General features: G+C 39.2%; 1 protein-coding gene across 1 annotated transcript; it reads left to right on the forward strand.

The window, feature by feature from the left end:
• Window positions 1–5,099: 5,099 nt before the first annotated feature.
• LOC140364361 (gamma-glutamyl hydrolase-like) lies at window positions 5,100–11,233 on the forward strand. The gene is made up of 9 exons (XM_072450456.1): window positions 5,100–5,254; window positions 6,831–6,945; window positions 7,037–7,087; window positions 7,270–7,354; window positions 7,793–7,931; window positions 9,276–9,382; window positions 9,776–9,866; window positions 10,730–10,864; window positions 10,950–11,233. The coding sequence occupies exons 1-9, from the start codon at window positions 5,167–5,169 to the stop codon at window positions 11,066–11,068; spliced, it is 930 nt and encodes a 309-aa protein (XP_072306557.1). The 5' UTR covers window positions 5,100–5,166; the 3' UTR covers window positions 11,069–11,233.
• The last annotated feature ends 3,673 nt before the right edge of the window (window positions 11,234–14,906 follow it).

Below are 14,906 nucleotides of genomic sequence, written 5' to 3' on the forward strand. Positions count from 1 at the left end.
TTCTTTTTGCTTCATTTTGGGAATTTAGAATGTTTTTGTTTACAAAGGTTTAAAGGGTTTTAATAAGAATTCACCTTCTACATTACATTTCAGATGAATATTAATCTCGTGTCTTCAGTGCTTCTGCATATAATCCAGCTTGTATGACCACATATTACTCACAAATAACGGTCATTACATGGTCACACAGGTCACGTTCCCCCTGGTCACACAGGTCACGTTCCCCCTGGTCACAAAGGTCCCCTTCCGCCTGGTCACAAAGGTCACGTTCCCCCTGGTCACACAGGTCACGTTCCACAAAGGTCCCCTTCCACCTGGTCACATAGGTCACGTTCCCCCTGGTCACATAGGTCACGTTCCCCCTGGTCACACAGGTCACGTTCCACAAAGGTCCCCTTCCACCTGGTCACATAGGTCACATTCCCCCTGGTCACATAGGTCACGTTCCCCCTGGTCACACAGGTCACGTTCCGCCTGGTCACAGAGGTCACGTTCCGCCTGGTCACAGAGGTCACGTTCCACAAAGGTCCCCTTCCACCTGGGCACATAGGTCACGTTCCCCCTGGTCACATAGGTCACGTTCCCCCTGGTCACACAGGTCACGTTCCGCCTGGTCACAGAGGTCACGTTCCGCCTGGTCACAGAGGTCACGTTCCGCCTGGTCACAGAGGTCACGTTCGACTCGCTCGACTGCTGGAGCTAACAGGGCTTCGCAGACAATCTCGCACTGAACCGAGGAAACAAACACCTAAAATACTACACCCAGTGATTAACAATGAGATACAGCTGTGAACCCACGCACAGGTGTGGAGAGCCTGTGACGAGCTGAGAGACAAGGGGGCGGTAACCAGAGAGACAAGGGGGCGGTAACCAGAGAGACAAGGGGGCGGTAACCAGAGAGACAAGGGGGCGGTAACCAGAGAGACAAGGGGGCGGTAACCAGAGGGAGAACAAGAAGGGGGGGAACGAAGAGGAGCAGAGACTGAGTAAAACGTGACAACTTTACATCACCAGACAGACGGTGACCATGACAGAAACCAGGTCTAAACCAGGACTAAACCAGGTCTAAACCAGGTCTAAACCAGGACAAAACCAGGACAAAACCAGGACAAAAAACAGGTCTAAATCAGGACAAAACCAGGACTAAACCAGGTCTAAATCAGGACAAAACCAGGACAAAAACCAGGTCTAAATCAGGACAAAACCAGGACTAAACCAGGTCTAAACCAGGACAAAACCAGGACAAAACCAGGACAAAACCAGGACAAAACCAGGACAAAAAACAGGTTTAACCAAGTCTAAACCAGGACAAAACCAGGACAAAACCAGGACAAAACCAGGACAAAACCAGGTCTAAACCAGGACAAAACCAGCTCTAAACCAGGAAAAAACTAGGTCTAAACCAGAACAAAATCAGGAAAAAAACATGTCTAAACCAGGACAAAAACATGTCTAAACCAGGACAAAAACAGGTCTAAACCAGGACAAAAACAGGTCTAAACCAGAACAAAACCAGGTCTAAACCAGGACAAAAACAGGTCTAAACCAGGACAAAACCAGGTCTAAACCAGGACAAAAACAGGTCTAAACCAGGACAAAATCAGGACAAAAACATGTTTAAACCAGGACAAAAAAAAATGTCTAAACCAGAACAAAACCATGACAAAAAAAATGTCTAAACCAGAACGAAACCATGTCTAAACCAGGACAAAATCAGGACAAAAACATGTTTAAACCAGGACAAAAAAAAAAGTCTAAACCAGAACAAAACCATGTCTAAACCAGGACAAAAACATGTCTAAAGTCTATCTCACTTAACGACTGGCAGTTCAATCCCAGTGCATACGCTGTCATTGTGTCCTCGGGCAAGACACTTCACCTGCCTCTGCGTTTGTGAGCCACAAACGGAATCAGAACAGACAAACTACACCGTCTGCAGCCAACGTGCGATCTGTTCCACCTGCTCTGTTCAGCTGTAGTGAAATCGTGATTAAAGTTACACAAACCTTTACGTTTTCTGTCACGTTATTGTGGTAAAAGTACACTCAGATAAAAGTACACTCTGATAAAAGTACACTCAGATAAAAGTACACTCTGATAAAAGTACACTGATAAAAGTACACTCGGATTAAAGTACACTCTGATAAAAGTACACTCAGATAACAGTACACTCAGATAAAAGTACACTCAGATAAAAGTACACTCTGATAAAAGTACACTCAGATTAAAGTACACTCTGATAAAAGTACACTCAGATTAAAGTACACTCTGATAAAAGTACACCAGATTAAAGTACACTCAGATAAAAATACACTCAGATAACAGTACACTCAGATAAAAGTACACTCAGATAAAAGTACACTCAGATTAAAGTACACTCTGATAAAAGTACACTCAGATTAAAGTACACTCTGATAAAAGTACACCAGATTAAAGTACACTCAGATAAAAGTACACCAGATTAAAGTACACTCAGATTAAAGTACACTCTGATAAAAGTACACTCAGATTAAAGTACACTCTGATAAAAGTACACCAGATTAAAGTACACTCAGATAACAGTACACTCAGATAAAAGTACACTCTGATAAAAGTACACTCTGATAAAGGTACACTCAGATTAAAGTACACTCTGATAAAAGTACACTGATAAAAGTACACTCAGATTAAAGTACACTCTGATAAAAGTACACTCAGATAAAAGTACACTCTGATAAAAGTACACTGATAAAAGTACACTCAGATTAACGTACACCCTGATAAAAGTACACTCAGATAAAAGTACACTCTGATAAAAGTACACTCAGATTAAAGTACACTCTGATAAAAGTACACTCAGATTAAAGTACACTGATAAAAGTACACTCTGATAAAAGTACACCAGATTAAAGTACACTCAGATTAAAGTACACTCTGATAAAAGTACACTCAGATTAAAGTAGACTGATAAAAGTACACTCTGATAAAAGTACACCAGATTAAAGTACACTCAGATTAAAGTACACTCTGATAAAAGTACACTCAGATAAAAGTACACTCTGATAAAAGTACACTCAGATTAAAGTACACTCAGGTACTCAGATTAAAGTACACTCAGATAAAAGTACACTCAGATTAAAGTACACTGATAAAAGTACACTCTGATAAAAGTACACCAGATTAAAGTACACTCAGATACTCAGATAAAAGAACACTCAGATAAAAGTACACTCAGATAAAAGTACACTCAGATAAAAGTACACTCAGATTAAAGTACACTCCGATAAAAGTACACCAAATAAAAGTACACTCAGAGAAAAGTACACTCAGATAAAAGTACACTCAGAATAAAGTACACTCAGACACTCAGCTAAAAGTACACTCAGATAAAAGTACACTCAGATAAAAGTACACTCAGATTAAAATACACTCAGATAAAAGTACACTCTGATAAAAGTACACTCAGATAAAAGTACACTCTGATAAAAGTACACTCAGATTAAAGTACACTCAGATAAAAGTACACTCTGATAAAAGTACACTCAGATAAAAGTATACTCAGAGATCCAACCCTCAACCTGTCGCTTATCCACATGAGCCACTTACGGACATTTGAGCGACGCAAGGGCTAAAACAGCAGTTTGTCCAGAGAAAAACAAGGAAAAACACACCACGTGCTTGCTACTGCGTTGTATCAATGAAATTTCCCCATGTGTGGACAATAAAGGATTATCTTATCTTATCTTATCTTATAATTGATCCACTATAATGTCGGGGTCAAATACATACTTTGTATTAATTATTTTAGAGAATAAAATGTAGATTAAATCGAGACATCGAGAAACAAACCATGGAAATCACGCCCTGGATAAACCACAGAGACCATTAACCACAGCCACGATTCGGGAGGTATGTCTAAAAGTGTTGCAGAGATGTTTAACCCTGTGAACAGTATTATTTCTAAATTAGTATTAAATGTAGACCGTCTTTGTTCATTATGTCATAGTGTCCAAGAATCTGTCACTCACATATTTTGGAAGGACATATCTTTGTTTGTGAATAGAAAGCTTGATATGAACCTACAACTTGATACAATGCATGTCCTCTTTTGTGTTTTAGAGGGAAATATTACTGTTAAACCTGATCTTAATGCTGTCAAAATACCATATTCATTGCTCAATCCCTTTTATCCTCTTATGTAAATTAAATTCCCTTCATTATTGCACTGACCTCAAAGCTGTGAAGACCAAAACTCTTTGTGTTGAATTTGAACCGTAAACTGAAGAATATTTATTTTTTGTGTTTAATTCATACGTATATTTTGTAACTGCAATTGTATTAAGCCTCTTGTTGTTGTTGTTGTTGTTGTTGTTTTATGGCGGTTGGCATCCAATTGTTGCATTACCGCCAGACTTTATTCCTCAGCCTCTTGCAACGTTGCTGTTTATACCAGGCGTGTAGTTACCATGACGATGATGTCGCGCCATGATGATATAATAGTGATTATATGTCGCCAATCACCAACATTCCGCCACTAAGAAAAAGGGAGAAATCGCAAATTTGACGACGGATCCCGAAAAAACGAGCCGACCGTAACTATCAGTGATTCAGAGTCATCAAGGCCAAGGTTCTAGAACTTGACTTTAGAGACGTCTGTTTTAACGAGCTGTGTTCAGTCCAAGTTTGTTATTCTATACCTGAACTGGGAATTAGTGGCCCATGTTTTAATCCGGCCCCTAGAACGATTTTAGCTTCTATTTTTAAACCGTCTGTAACAACTTTCTGCACTTGTCCTTAATAAAGATGACACGAAATTAATTAAATAATAGATTCAATAGCCTGTATTTGACAGAAAAGTGATATTTTATTTGATATTTAATTTGTATTTCTTTTTTTTTTTCACATCAATGATCGCGTTCCGGCCCACCACTACTTGCCTGGATTCGAATATGGCCCTCAGAGGAAAATATTTGCCCACCCCTGCTCTATACTAAATCATTATACATTAAAATAAAAAGGATTTAAAAAACTAAAATGAACCCCAGCCAGACTGGCCAGTGAACAGCGCCCCTAGCGGTGGTGACAGGACCGTGCTTTGGCGCCCTCTACAGGCGAGAGGCCGCAGAACACGCAAAACGCCCTTAACTTCCAGGAGCCGCAGAAAGAGCCGCGAGCACCGGCGCAAACATGCGGCTCCTCTGCCTCTCTCTGGGCCTCATCGTGCTCACGTCACCGGACACGTCTACGGCCAGCGAGAGCCGCGCGCCGGTCATCGGTAAGAGGCATTTACATGTTAGCTTAGCGTTAGCTCCGCACTGACGTAGTCCCGTAGCTCACGTGCCAGACTCACGAGCGCGTTTTGTGCCAAATCACAGGCGTATTTTGAGTCATATTTGTGTATTACAAACGATTACGAACTGTATTTATGACAACAGAAGCGTCATTTTGCATTTTATGATGAATTATGAATATTATTTTTACATTTATTTTTTTAGATATGAGTGTATAGTTCACTTATTACAGAAAATACGTCACAATTACAAAACCTTGAAATACATAGTACTTAACATTTGAATTGGCATTTTATATCTTACATTTTTTTACTCATAAGAATTGAACAATACAAATCATCTTTTCTACTTATTCATGTGAGTTTGTTTTCATTATCATACAATTGTTGGACACGACAGAGCTCCATGAACCTGGAGAAGGTTTAAGCTTCATCTGCTTCTTTGTTTTGTCAAATTAAGCACTAAATGTACAGGATTAAACTAAACTATCAGTGAAGCAGAATAAAACCAGGACTAAACCAGGACAAAACCAGGACAAAACCAGGACAAAACCAGGACTAAACCAGGACTAAACCAGGTCAAAACCAGGTCTAAACCAGGACAAAAACATGTCTAAACCAGGACAAAAACAGGTCTAAACCAGGACAAAAACAGGTCTAAACCAGGACAAAACCAGGTCTAAACCAGGACAAAAACAGGTCTAAACCAGGACAAAAACAGGTCTAAACCAGGACAAAACCAGGTCTAAACCAGGACTAAACCAGGTCAAAACCAGGTCTAAACCAGGACAAAAACATGTCTAAACCAGGAAAAAACAGGTCTGAACCAGGGCAAAAACAGGTCTAAACCAGGACAAAACCAGGTCTAAACCAGGACAAAACCAGGTCTAAACCAGGACAAAAACAGGTCTAAACCAGGACAAAAACAGGTCTAAACCAGGACAAAACCAGGTCTAAACCAGGAAAAAACAGGTCTAAACCAGGACAAAAACAGGACAAAAACAGATCTAAAGCTAAATTAAACAAAGACTAAACCAGACCCTAACCAGGAATAAACTAGTATGAACTCAGAATTGGGTTTGGAGGGACAATGACAGTGGTGTCCTCGGGCAAGACACTTCACCTTTGCACTCGCGGGTTAATCTACTTTTTGTTTTGTAAAATTAAGCACTAAAACCAGCAAAGAGTCCAAGTGAAATCCCAAGTCCACAACGGAGTTATTTACATTCACAATTATCTTTTAATTAGAGATGAAATTAGTGACTAACTTTTACTTTCTGTGTTTATCTGCTCAGATGATGTAGATGATTTAAGTATTTGTTTTTGTGTTAATTAATACTTTCCATCTGCACAAACCAAGACATACATTCAAAATTCAACATCTTTGTAACGTTTGTAGAGGTCTAAAACAACTAGTCAGCAGGTTTTATGAACAGTAAGCCCTCATCCAGACATTTAATTATATTACAATGTGCTCGTTACAACTGTTTTAAAACTGTTATCGTGATTTAATTGAGGCCCTGATTGCACACGATCATCTCAACGTGTGTGTTTTTTACAGGAATTCTTTCCCAAGAGGTGAGTAAATACGACCCCACGCCCGACGTCGAGTCCTACATCGCGGCTTCGTACGTCAAGTTTGTGGAGTCGGCGGGTGCAAGGGTCGTCCCTGTCATGTGAGAACTGACCCTGACTATATCGAGCGCTCGTAAATGTAAATGCTTTAAACGCTGTAAATGTGCAACTGGTTTCTCCTCGTTCACTCAGGATCAACCAGACTGAAGAGGAATACAGAGCACTGTTCAACTCTATTAATGGGTAAAATGGAATAACTTATCCAACATATCTTATGCTCCTCCCAAAAAGTTACACAGTGTGTTTCCACGTTGCCCCGTCACGTTTCTTCCCTATTACGTTTCTTCCCCGACACGTTTCCCCGACACGTTTCTCTCATTGGGACTTTGCAGATTAAAAAAACATTTTCATTTCGTTTGCTTTAGGCTTCTTCTGCCTGGAGGAGGAGTCAGCCTCACCTCGTCCGGTTATGCCAGAGCTGCCAAGATATTTTATGATTTGGCAATTGAGGTAAAAGTCTTTATTTATTGACACGTTTCTGTTTTATATAATAGGTCGTCCTCACAAACTGCAAAGAATAAAGTGTAGTTTATGCAGTTTTAAGGCTTTGTGTAAACGGCACTGATTAGAAGTGTGTCTCATTCACGTGTTTAAGAGTCAAATTAAGTTTTTCTCGTATCGATAGATCTCGACTTTCAATTTGATTTTCTTTATCAAAAACAAAATGGCGATAAACACAATAAAATGCACGTAAATGTAAAGACTTTTAAACGTTTCACACAAAAACAGCCCAGTTTCTTCCTCCAAAGTCTGAACTCGTCTCCAAACGACACACTTTTACTGCCAGAGGATTCAAACCTTCAATGAAAGCCAAACGCACAGTATTTGTTTTTAAATCAGATGAAATGAGTATAAAGCTGAACATTGCTTTGCGTTGTGTAATTCCAGGCCCACCACCAGGGGGACCACTTCCCCATCTGGGGCACGTGCCTTGGCTTTGAGCAGCTGGCGTATCTGACGGCTCAGGAGCCCGTGTTGGTGAGCACGGACACGAGCAGCGTGTCGCTTCCACTCAACTTCACCGATGGTAACGAGACGACTTTATATTTATGTGTTTATTTCGCTTTTCATACACACAAAGTTCAGTTTTTACACTACGTGCCTCGTAGACGCACAGGGATGTCAAGATTATCAGGTGAACAGGTCACAATTTACCGTATTTTCCGGACTTTAAGTTGCACCTTTTTTCATAGTTTTGGCCGGGGTGCGACTTATACTCCAGAGCGACTTATATGTGACATTTGTTATTTTCACACTGGCAACCACAAGAGGGCGCTCTAAGCGACGCAGAAGAAGAATCTGCACTTCCTCTTCCTCTGGAGTTTGTGGAGTTGTTTTAGAAGTGACACAGAGGAAGAAGAATTCAATGGATTTAGTGATTTGGGGTAAAACTGATGAACCAAGAAATTACAATTGTGACCATTTTAGAAACAAAATCAAGTATTTTTGTTCAATATACAGCCCAAAAAATGCACGTAAATGTAAAGAACTTTTTTTATTTGGCTGTTTTTGTCACATTTAGCTTCATTTTGTCTTTCAGAAAGTAAAAAAGTTGAGGAAAAGTGACACTTCAGACCTCGGGAATGAAAGAGAATTTAAGATTTCACTGTCCCTCAGTCAAGGTCTCAGTAAACGTGAATAATCGTTAAATCGTGATGTTTTTTGCACAATAATCGTAACACTGAAATATGACGGCGTCACGTCCCCAGCGTCTACTTGTCTCAACGACAAAAAAGACAAAATAATCAGTCAAAAGTGCGATTTATCAGATTTCCAAAGCAGTTGTAGTGATATAATGTACTCTGCAACTCAGGCATTTCATATTTCAGTTTTCTGTATAGTGTTTTTGTTTGTTTTTGTCCCAGTCGTGTAAAAAGTGCACTTTAAACTCAATTGTAATTCAACTTTTTTTACCTGCATTTAAACTCTGCTCGCTCTAAATATCAAAATAACTCTATATAATCTAAATAATATTCGCTGTCTGTCTTTTGAGTAATGCAAATGGTACAAATTAAATATAATACACAATCATTTTACCTTTAACTAGGTTTTTGAAAAGGGCAAATGACGTTTTTACTGTGAGAACGTAATACATAGTGATATTTTTAGTGATGTTTGTTACCGTATTTTCCGGAGTATAAGTCGCACCAGCCAAAAAATGCATAACAGAGAAGAAAAAAACATAAGTTGCACTGGAGTATGAAATACAGTTGCAAGTGTGAAAATAACATAATATCACATATAAGTCACTCCGGAGTATAAGTATATAAGTGTATATATATATAAGTATAAGTCGCACCCCGGCCAAAACTATGAAAAAAGGTGCCACTTATAGTCCGGAAAATACGGTATGTTTTTTGTCCTTTTGCAGAAGCCAGAGGGAGTCGGATGTTCAAGGATTTCCCGGCTGATCTGATGAAGGCGCTGGAAACGGAGAACCTGACAGAGAACTCACACCGGTGGAGTGTCTCCGTGGAGGTACGTGTGAATATGACGGCATAAAACCACTATATTATGTTATAAAGCTGTTTTAAGGCATAAGTCGCACATTTGTCCTGTGAAAACGTGACTGTCTTTGCTCAGTTGTTCTCTGCGCACTCACAGAAGGACACAGTTTATTTTAGAACTTTAGAAACATGAGATGGGGAAGGCGTTTAGCGACGTGTTATCCCTGTAGGGGGCAGCAGAGGGCCATCAGAACTGGTTAGATTTGTTTGTTTTAGTGTCAGTTTTTGTGATTTGTCATCAAAAACAATGGTGCAAAATATATATCATGTTAACAAATAAATGACTATTAGTCCTACGTGCTTCATTTAAGAAAGTGACAGTTTAAATGTCTTTTTTGTAATGCAAACGCATCACTTTGTGCAGACTTACAACGGCAACAAAAACCTGAAGGAGTTTTACAAAGTTCTCTCGACAAACACCGATGGGAAAATAGAGTTTATATCCACGTGGGAAGGTAAGGAATCAATACGGCATAAACAAAATGAACAAAAAGACTGATTTAACGGAGAATTATGCACATTTTTTGCCGTTTTCGAAAACAACCACTGAAGTATATTTATTATTATTTTTGTTTTATTTATCACAATTTTGATACTGAAAATTCACAGATTTTGACAAATATTTCTACAATTGTAGTTTTGTTTCATCTTTACCTTCAGTCACCATGACAACTGCATCATATCTTACCTATTTTCCGACTCACATGAAACAAAAACACGTCTTTTTATATCGTAGAATGACATTTTCGAGAAAATCGTAGTGTATTTGATCATTATCGTGCACTAATGATCATTAACCTGTTCATATCTACCGTATTTTCGGCACTATAAGGCGCACTTAAAATCCAGTGCGCTTTATAATGTGGAAAATACGGTACTCATTTTTGGTGAAAATTCTACTTTGTCCCGTATTTTCCGCACTATAAGGCGCACTTTAAATCCAGTGCGCCTTATAATCCGGTGTCCCTTATAGTGTGGAAAATACGGTACTCATTTTTGGTGTAAATTCTACTTTTGGAGGTACTTTTGAAGGTTTCGTGTCACGGATTCTTTTTATCAATTGTTACCGTATTTTCCGGACTATAAGTCGCACCAGCCAAAAAATGCACAATAGAGAAGAAAAAAACATATAAGTCGCACTGGAGTATGAAATGCGGTTGCAATTGAGAAAATAACAAATAACATCACATAAGTCGCTCCGGAGTATATAAGTATAAGTCGCACTCCGGCCAAAACTATGAAAAAAGGTGCGACTTATAGTCCAGAAAATACGGTATGTACTTTTATAGATGAGCATGTACTATTTTTTAATTCCCAGCGTACAATTACCCAATCTATGGCGTCCAGTGGCACCCGGAGAAGAACGCGTACGAGTGGACCAAGCCGCACTACGCACACTCGTCCACCGCCGCCAAAGTCACGTTTTACTTCGCAAACTTCTTTGTCGATGAAGGTTTCGTGCCACGGATTCTTTTTATCAATTAAGCGGCGCTCGTTTTGCCGTCGGCTCGAATTACGTGTTTCTCTCGTCTTTGCAGCGCGGAGAAACTCGCACTCGTTTGAAAGCGAAAAAGCGGCGAGGAAATGTCTGATCTACCGGCACATTCCCACCTGCACCGGCGACAGAGGGATGTTCGAACAGATGTACTACTTTTGACCATGTAGCGTTTGGTTTTATTCACATTCTCTCTCAACGTTTCCTGTATCGGGACAGTGTGAATAAAGTTTTTGATGCTCAATTCTTCAGGTCTGATTAAATGTGGTAAAGTTCATTAACAAAAACTCAACTGCACTTTTTTTGGGGGGGAAATTTCTTTTTGAAGCAGTAAAATTTTGAGTATTTAACTTTGGATACGTCAATACCAAACAGAAGGTATCTGAAAGAAATATTACTCAAATATGAATTGTTAAGTTTTGAATAATCTAGTTTTGTATAATTACTCAGGCATTGTAAATATATTTTTAAATGTAATAAAAATATTGTAAACTTTTTTGATGTGATATTTCCAAGAAAAATGCTTTGATTTAAATTTACCATTTGGTCAGTCACAATTGTAAAATCTTAATTTTTCACAAATACATTTTAGCAGTGTTTATTCCCAAAGATCACAATGTAGAATAACACTGAAAATTACCAAAAATATTTAGTCATTGTGGTATTGGAAATTATCGATTATTTTTACATTTAGTATTTTCACAGCACCACAAGGATAAGGGCATGTATTCACCAAAAAAATATTGGTCATTAGCACAGGTCAGTTTACTAGGTGAACAGAGTTGGCAACACATTTTATAAAACTTAAAATAATGTCTTTTATTACAATATTATTTATCAATGCTTCAAAGTGAAAAAAAAAAACATTAGATACATTGTCATCCCTAAAATTTCAACCAATTTACAAAACTCAGAAGTTTAGTAAAATAAATTAGAGTTAAGGGGCACCAACCGTTTTTCCCAGACAATATTTATATAGACATTAGCAAACATCTTTTAACATGTTACTTTCTCGTACAGTCGGAGCGAACCTTAAAAGCCGTCTTGCTGTTCGGCACGACGGCTCAACGCGTGTGTTGCCTTGGCAGCAGGTACATTGGCACTTTGACCTGCCTGGGAAAACTTCACATTTCATTACTGACTTTTAGCTCAATTAAAAACTGGGCATCCACTTCCCTTGGTGCCAAGACCATTCAAGCTTGGGCAGCAGCTTTTGTTGTAACAGGTTCTTTTGTAGCACTGGCCTTGCTGTTGCCGAATGGTTGAAGTTTCGTGGAGGATATTTCTGCTGCAGAGGACGGAAATTGTATCTGGTATGGTAACGCACTGTGTGATGCGGCGCGAAGCGTATATACTTAGGAAAGTCAGAAACGCGCTCGTCTTGGTAGGTCTCTGGTCCCCCCTTTACGCTTTGATACTTGAAGCTATGCTCTCGTTTTGGCTTCACCGGTTCCTCCGGCGACACGTTGGGTTTGTACAATTGCAGAGCTGGATATTGGACTACGTAACCAGGAACATGTTGCTGCTTGTTTAGATACCAGGGACTCGGCACTTTGACCCAGTACGGAGCCAAACGTCCGGAATCCCACGACGGCAGCTGGGCCGGTTTGATTTGGGGCGTTTGGGGGACTCTCCGTGGCTCGTACGCAGGGTCAACGGGCGGTAGGACTGGTGGAGGTGGTTTCTGCAGGCCAAACACCCACCGCGTCGGGTTATGGAGAACTGGCTTGGGCACGATGATCGGTCGCCTCACCTGCGGCGAAAAAACGGAATACGTTTAAACTGGCAAGCGGCGGTCACGGTTTTCTAGAATGTAACTGCAAGCTAAAAGGCGTGAGATCAGAGTTGAAAGACAAACGGTCGCATCTTTTGCCGTACTTGCCTGCTCTACCATCGCCCCGGGTTTCTGAACATTGTGTGGGTCGGCAAATGCAACAGGACCTGCTAATAAAGTTACAAAAAAGGACTTAAGTTATATAGCATTAATGGGCCGATCACAGCCGTTTCTAGACTTACCATTTGCCCAATGCGCCACTATAATCATCAAACAGAACATCAATCTAGATAAAAAGGAGAAAAGATTCATTAAAACATATGCAAGTCATTAAAATGCATGTAAAAGTCATTCAAATATGTAAAAGTCAAACAAACTTAAAAAAGGGTTATGAATGAATATACATAGTACATCAACTGCTACAAAAAAGCTGAAGTCAAATTTAGGTATAAAAAGGGTTACATTGCTGCACTTTTGTGATTATTTGACTGACTTATCATTTGTCTGCTAATTTAACCTAAACTAACACATTTTAAAAGACACGTTTTGACACATTTCTCTTGGATTGACAAAATATCGTCCACATATAGTCATCAGGATACTCCTTTTCATTTCAGTCCCGTTTCCAAAGTCAAACTACGACTCATTGAACCTCAACTACACAGGCAAATACACCAAGTACTACAATTTCATTTAAAATTCCAGGTAGGCCCAGGTTGGACTCACCTCACAACCAGCCCCATCGTGCACGGTTCACGTTCTGTCCGACTGCCAAAGGTTAAACACAAGAGGCGATGAAGCTGCAGACCTCGTTCTTCCACCAGGCCATGAAAATCAGCCGTCTCAGGTGTGCAGAACAGGTGAGGCTGATTACGCCTTCTTCATCTTTAGCACCTGGACACGCCCATGACCTGCCGCCGCCACCTGCTGTTGACTCGCCGCATGTGTGCCAGTGTACAGATGAAGCGTTAGCAATTCAAATGGAATAAAGCATCTAGAGTTTATAATAAATTGAATGTAGATATGGTTTAATTGATTTTACAGGCAGTAAAAAAGTATTGCTTGTGGTCATTTGCATTCACCAAGGCTGCATTTGTCCCCTTGGTCGTACTTTACATGCCAAATGATAAACTAATATAAGCTTAAATCATCATGTTTACAACAAGATTTTTTAAGTTAGCAAATCAAGTGTTCAACAAGTAACAAAATTCTGGTGAATTCTGTTAATTCTGTTTTATTAAAATCCATTGTTTTAATATCATAATCTACTGTACAAAAGTTCGGTAAATACATGCGTAAACATAGATCTAGATGTTAACCCCAGTTATGATGTAGGCTTGTGTTTGTTGTATTCATATATTTTTTACGGTTATGTAGGCTTGTGTTTGTTGTATTTATATAATTTTTACAGTTTTGTATTTTTGTGTTGTGTTTATTTTATTTTAGAGTTATGTAGGTTTGTGTTGTGTTGTATTTATTTGTATTTTTTACAGATGTGTAGGCTTGTGTTGTGTTTATTTTATTTTTACAGTTATGTAGGCTTGTGTTGTGTTAATTTTATTTTTACAGTTATATAGGTGTAATGGCAGAAAATGGGTCATGTCATGTCATTCTAATGTTGTTTTAGGCCATGACATGTCACGGAATTAATATCTTTGTTGTTCTCCTGTGTGCAGATGGGATAAGAATATGAGGTCCTGATTATACTGAATATCTACTGTCCGGCGCCTCTTAATCATCAATTAATGCGTCAGGACCGGATTCAGTGTGGAAATGGTCTTAGATTAAACCTCTGAAGAGAGAGCTGGAACCGTCACAAACGTGATAGTCTGGTCTATCTCTTTTTGAGCTGATTTGGGTTGTGATTATGTTATGTTTGTTACCACCTATAAAAGGTGTACTTTGTAACTTGTAAAGTTAGGTAGGGACAGAACGAACTTGTCTTAGGGAAAGTGAGGGTGTTTATCCACTGTGCACGTGAATAAACTTCCACCTTTTGAGAGAGACCGAGAGACTCTGTTTCTGCTTCAAGTTATTGCCTGGTTACTCTTTACTTGATCATTGTTTACAGGAAACTGCCGTAACATAGGCTTGTGTTGTGTTTATTTTTTACAGTTATGTAGGCTTGTGTTGTGTTTATTTTATTTTTACAGTTATGTAGGCTTTTGAGGTGCTTATTTTATTTTATTTTTACAGTTATGTAGGCTTTTGTTGTGCTTATTTTAT

The sequence above is a fragment of the Eucyclogobius newberryi genome, unplaced genomic scaffold, assembly GCF_026437365.1.
Source record: "Eucyclogobius newberryi isolate DKJ021-1_F unplaced genomic scaffold, fEucNew1.0.hap1 SCAF_18, whole genome shotgun sequence".
NCBI classification, from domain to species: Eukaryota; Metazoa; Chordata; class Actinopteri; order Gobiiformes; family Gobiidae; genus Eucyclogobius; species Eucyclogobius newberryi.